Source organism: Erigeron canadensis, chromosome 3 (assembly GCF_010389155.1).
Source record: "Erigeron canadensis isolate Cc75 chromosome 3, C_canadensis_v1, whole genome shotgun sequence".
NCBI classification, from domain to species: Eukaryota; Viridiplantae; Streptophyta; class Magnoliopsida; order Asterales; family Asteraceae; genus Erigeron; species Erigeron canadensis.
In genome coordinates, this window is record NC_057763.1 from 13,688 (window position 1) to 19,869 (window position 6,182).

General features: G+C 36.5%; 1 protein-coding gene across 1 annotated transcript; it reads right to left on the minus strand.

The window, feature by feature from the left end:
• Positions 1 to 1,494: 1,494 nt before the first annotated feature.
• On the minus strand, positions 1,495 to 3,854 carry LOC122593850 (probable L-type lectin-domain containing receptor kinase S.7). The gene has a single exon (XM_043766298.1). It carries the CDS (start codon positions 3,727 to 3,729, stop codon positions 1,693 to 1,695), a length of 2,037 nt encoding a protein of 678 aa, XP_043622233.1. The 5' UTR covers positions 3,730 to 3,854; the 3' UTR covers positions 1,495 to 1,692.
• Between the last annotated feature and the right edge of the window lie 2,328 nt (positions 3,855 to 6,182).

A 6,182-nucleotide genomic window follows, 5' to 3' on the forward strand; every position in this document is an offset into this window, starting at 1 on the left:
CGGTTGCATGCATTTCCTGAGATTCTCCATGAGATTTTTTATATTTGTTACCTTTCTTGTGAGTCGCCTTAACCCATTCTCCACCTTGATTTTCATTTTGAGTTGTCTTTGATTCTGAGATTTTTGATATTTCTCTTTGATTTTCACTCGTCGTCGCCTCCTTAGGGTTTTTCTCCATCAAAATAATGATTTTCTAAAGGTTTTTTTTTTTTGACCAGCCGTGGTGGTTGAACTCAACGTCATTGGGTTTACTTGGCTTTTGGTTGCAAATGAACCATTATTATTGTGAAATGGCACCAAAATCTCATTAGTTTTCCATGATGTTGTAAATTTGACTCATCTTCTTCCATGGGTCAACTCTAAGTAGTTGTATCTCTATACCCAAGGAGCAAGTCAAACGATAGAATGTCTCCCACTATGTGTGTCTAATGCATAAAACCTTCGAAAGCTTCTTATTCAAAAAAATATACTCGTGCCGAAATTTGCAACCATATTTCGCCAACACTGTTTATAAACAAATTAATTTTTTAGACATACAAAGTCAAAGGTACCCATTACCGTTTTTGAAGATGACACTATTTGGGGCACTTAGTGTTTTTTTAAAATCTTTATTTAAGATTTTGAAAAGTTTAATATTCTATTATCATGATAAGTTTGCAATGAAAAGTGAAAGTTTCAAAATATGTCACTCTTAAAATGCAACCAAGAGCAATTGTCGTCAGTCTACAATATGGAAAAGTTCAGCTGATTACAATATAGAAGAGCAAAAGAAGTTAAAAAAGTTAACTTTTTAACTATATAGCATCATATTTAGAAGAAAGAAAAATGGCGCGGAGGATGGAAAAGTTCAGCTCATTATAAAGTCTCATCCAATGGTCGATATGTGGGTTTACTAGGTAGCATCACATCACAATATAGCAACTATAAAGGACACGTACACAACTTTCTTGACATTTTTTTCACCGCATGCCTTGAGTACATTTAGTGTACCATTAACCGCTGCCTCAATTAATGCCGCAAGTAATTAAAAAACGTCCAAAAATGGTTAGTCAAACATAGAGGTAGACAAAATGGGTGGGTCGGGACACCTTTTGTACAGGTAAAAAACAGAAGGCTTTTTGTCCGGTTGTTTGAGAATTGCATATAAGTAACACATTAGCCCTGACTACATTAATCGGAAATCATAAATAACAATTCGCCTCTTAGACTAGATGTTTTAATCTGACTCGTTTAAGATATAAACACAGTCTGAACAGTCGCAAATGCTTCAAGCAGTCGACATTCAAAAGGCTTGCATCAGGATTTGATACAGAACCATGTGGTACTGGAGTAGTCGCAGTGTGGAACGACACACCATCACATCCCGCGATGGCTGAACGAAGAGAGTCGTAGTCGAGAAGGTCTGATTGGAAGAGCTTCTAGTTCTGATATCGAGTCTCTCCAATTGCGCATATACCTAATTATTGTATTTATGAAAGGAATGCAAAGAGGTCATAATTAATAAAACGATAATATAGAAAAACAAAGATACATTCAGAACGCAGGTTGTTCATAAAAAAAACCTACTATGCATAATAAAGATTCACATCGTTTTATCTTTGTAACAGTTGACCTAGCAACATTCAAGTATACACATCTTATATACATCAAAGGACCACAAAGAAAAGCCCACAAGATCACTACTCTTAGAGATCACTCCAATCTAACTCTAGTATGACTTGCATCATCTTCTTTTTTACCATCAAAAGAAGACGACGACATAATGTCCTCAATACTCAATGGCAAACTAGTTGAAAATCTGAGCATGGGTTTCTGTTTGGGCACTTTGATCTCTGCAGCTTCGTTGTTCAATATCTGAAGCACTCTTCTCATGGACGGCCTCTTTTCGCTGTCAGGATTGGCACAGCTTAGCCCGACCAACAAAAGCTTCCGAACCTCTTTTATATCAAACTCATTGTTGAGTCGTTTATCCACAGCATCACAAATGACACCTTTCGAGTGCAGTTCCCAAACCCAGTCAACCAAATTGATCATCTTATTATGACCGCCGCCACCCTCCTCTCTCTCGATTGGTCTCCTACCACAACACACTTCTAGAACCACCACACCGTAGCTGAAAACATCAGTTTTATCAGTTGCTTTTCCATATTGAAGATACTCGGGAGCCAAGTACCCCATGGTTCCGGCTGTTAGGGTTGAAACTGGGCTTTTGTTGTGGTCCATGAGCCTGGCTAGTCCGAAATCACCTAACCTGGCATTGAAGTTTGCATCTAACATCACGTTGCTGGCTTTAATGTCTCGGTGAATCACTTGTTGTTCGCATTCTTGATGAAGGTAAGTCAAAACCGAAGCCAACCCAGTTGCTATATTGTATCTGTGATTCCATTTCAAGAAACTCCAGTGCTCTTCTTGTTGATACAAGACTTTATCGATACTCCCATACGGCATGAAGTCATAAACTAGTAACAATTCCCCCTTTTCAACACACCATCCTTGAAGCGGAACAAGATTCCTGTGCCTCAAACACGCAATGATTGACAGCTCGGCTAAGAACTCCGTTTTCCCTTCATGAGAATGTTTGGATCTTTTCACAGCCGCCGTTGAAGAAGAAGATGCAGCAAGAACAGCCTTGTAAACCGACCCGAATGCACCATGACCAATTATCCGGCTTGAATGGAAACCATTTGTAGCTGCTTTTAGCTCTTTGTAACTGAACTGTTTAGGCCCGGTTAGAAGCTCTGCTTGTATGTTCATCTCTGTTTTATTGTCCTTCTTCCCCTTGAGTTTCTTGATTGAGAAATAACCAAAAACTACGAGAACCGCGCAGAAGAAAACAGGACCCAAAATCCCAACAGCCAAACCCACGCGCTTGTGATTACTGCTAGTATCCGGGGGGACTTGGATCCCTGCATTTACGGTATTATCAGTGACATTGTGAGGGGTCCTCAAATGCCGGATCCCGAATGATGTAAAGCTCCAGTTTTCAACATTATGCGTGTCTGTACTTCCTTCTGTTGATGCCGAAAACCCAAGATACATGAAATCTTGAAGGAATTGAGTGAGATCAATATCGTCTACATCTAACATCGGGTTTAACGGTTTGTAACTGGACTCGCTTAAGAAAACTTTGAGATTCTTTCCATCGTTCCAGTAATCAATCCAACAGGTGATCAGATTCCCACTTTTTAGATCAATGCCTGCTGAAGCAGTTTTGATTGAATTCAAACTGTCTACATCTAAACCAACATGGTTATCATCGGGGTCGTTGAAATGTAAATCAAGGCGCGTGTCGAATTCGATTGCGATAAATCTGTTTTTGGTTAGCTGTGAGGAATTAACAAGACCCAGATACCCACCGGGGGAGCCGAGGATGTGGCGGTCGGGTGATAGAAAGAATGCGAGACCGTCACCAGCAGCAGCAGATGAGTTGCGGATGGAGAAAGAGAATCTGGTTGAGAAAGAAGCGGTTGAATTGGTGTTGCGATCAAAGAATGGGATGGGGGTGTTGTAGATGACGGTCCCTGATGATGAGGAAGGGACACCCGTTTCGCGTGTGAGGCCAACGACGCCGTTTCGGATGTAGGAATCGCCCAGGAGAGTAAGGTTTTCAAGAGAAAGTGATGACAAGTGGAAGGTAATGTCTTGGGATGATGACACTTTCTTCTTCGTCATCATCAATATCATTATTAACAACAATATCAAGAAATTTAGCTCATTTCTTGATTTCATCTTAATTTCTTCTTGATTACTATTATTATTATTTTGAAAATTTTTGAGTTTCTGGGAGGAGCGAGGGGTTTAAACTGTTTCTTCACTTATCATTATTTATTATTATTATTGTTGTTGTTGTTGGTAGTACCCGTACTCGTACTGGACATTATTTTAAGTTATCGTAATAATATTCCGGGTCAACAAAATTTCATTTCGTTTGCAACGGTTATTTATCAAACTTTAAATCTTTTAATAATGGGCTTTAATAATCTACCAATATACAAATCTAATCCACCAATAATGATGCTTAACCTCAATTTACAATTTCAGAAAAATTTATACAATTTATGGAATTCAAATTATTACTCTATTTTTAACATCAATATTAAACTTTATTAACCTATAGGTAATGATCACTCCTTTTAAGTTATAGCCAAAAAATCTTCCTAATTAATAGAATGGTAACATGTGAAAAATTAGGGATGCGATTGGAAAAGGGAAGTAATGGAATCCACATGTCACATTTATATAGCTTTAGATAGAATTTTTAGGCTAATATTTAAGAGAAATAATCATTTTCGTTAACCTACATTACTGTTAACTAGAGGCTATCTGCATCGGCAGTATGATAGTGGAAGCGGTGTGGTATTGACGGCAATTAGTGGCGAACGTGATGACAATATTGGTGATGATTGTCATGGTAATGTATTTATGTAAGAAGTGATAAATCGGTTTTAAGTTTGGAAAAAAAATTTGGTTTGGAAGTTGGTGATCTATGATTGGAAGCAACTGCCTTCAACATTTTAGTTGTGCGATTCGGAGGTTGGCTCAAACACCTTATTGTGAGTCAGCAGAGCCGGCTCAACGTTTTTTGTGGCCTTAAACGAAATCGATTTTGGAGGCCCACCGTTTAAAATCTCTAACAAAGTTCTCCTCGTTTATTCAGACATAAGATACAAGTTCGAAGTTTAAAACCAAATAATGATACGGTGATGTAGTAAACACAATAAACACATAAAGAAGTTCTTCTCGGTTTCTGTTTTCAAAATGTCAAATCGATTCCTAATTGTCGGTTTTTCCTAACCTATAATCGATTATTACTGTATCGGTTACTAACCGGTTACAGTTATAGGTTAACTTTCGAATCGGTTCGATTAATCGGTTTTTTTTTACACCTTTACTTATCTTCAACGATTTCATATAACGATTTAAAAGAAGGGCCCGCGCCATTTGGAGCGTATTTTGGATGAACCCAAACAGTCAAATTAAGCCGTTGGGTGGTGGTGTCCATTAAGCCTGCCCATGTGCTCTATTATTTTTATTATTTCCCAAAGTTCCAGATTGCCACAGAATCATTCTTAAATTTTCTATCAAATTTAACGACAAGATTCGATCAATCATACGTACAGAGTTTAAAGGAAATTATACCTACTCTAAACTAATTTCGATAACCATGTATAAGTTTTAGGGATAAATATTCTGAAATGTAACAAACTTTGAACGAATGTTTATAGTAGAAAATAACTAAAGTTTTGTGTATTGTATGTAAACAATTTTTAAAAATGTTTATTGTATGTAAGAAAATATACGTGGCAACCATATAGAGGTGCCACTAGTCTGATTTTAATTGGTTGAATACATTTTCGTACATACAATAAACATTATTTTCGAGTTGTTTATATACAATACACACAACTTTAGTTATTTCCTACTATAGACATTCGTTCAAAGTTTGTTACATTACAAAATACTTATCCCTAAGTTTTGATACATGGATGCTACATGGATGATACCTACTCTAACCTAATTATTTTCTTAACGACTTAATTTCATAAACAATGTAATTTTATAGTTTTCTCTTTTAAGTTCATCATTTGATTTAAGTGTCATGATCAAGTTATTAAGTGGATTATTACGCTAAATTTTTAAGAGGAAATCATTTTCCATGCGGAAAACATTATGTGCATCAACTTATTATAATTTGGCTATATTATTTCCTATCGAAATGATGTAAACTTTTGACAAAAATAGTATTCATCACAGCAAATTGTCTTAATTTGATTATCAACTTAAATAAATGGTAAAAATTAATATAAAAAAAAATAGAGACCACATGAAAAGTTTATAGCTTATGCCAAACAAAAATAAATACTCGCGCATTGCGGCGGTGAGATGGTGGGGTGATAGGTCATAAAGTGTGATAAATCATAGAGTGTGATAGTCAAATGCCTTAACCGGGCTTCATTATGTGCATTATGTGTATCACTTTCAGATAAATCTATTTGTTGGTTACTCCAAATGAATGAATCGGATAAAATTTTAAGAATTAATAGAACGAAAGTATATGTAAATTGAGAGGAAGTTTTCAAACCCGTATATAGACCAAATGACAGGGAATTTTTATATGTTTTCAGGGCTTGTAAACTGCCTTCAAGCAGTTTTAAGTTACAAATTGTCAAATTTCGATCTTT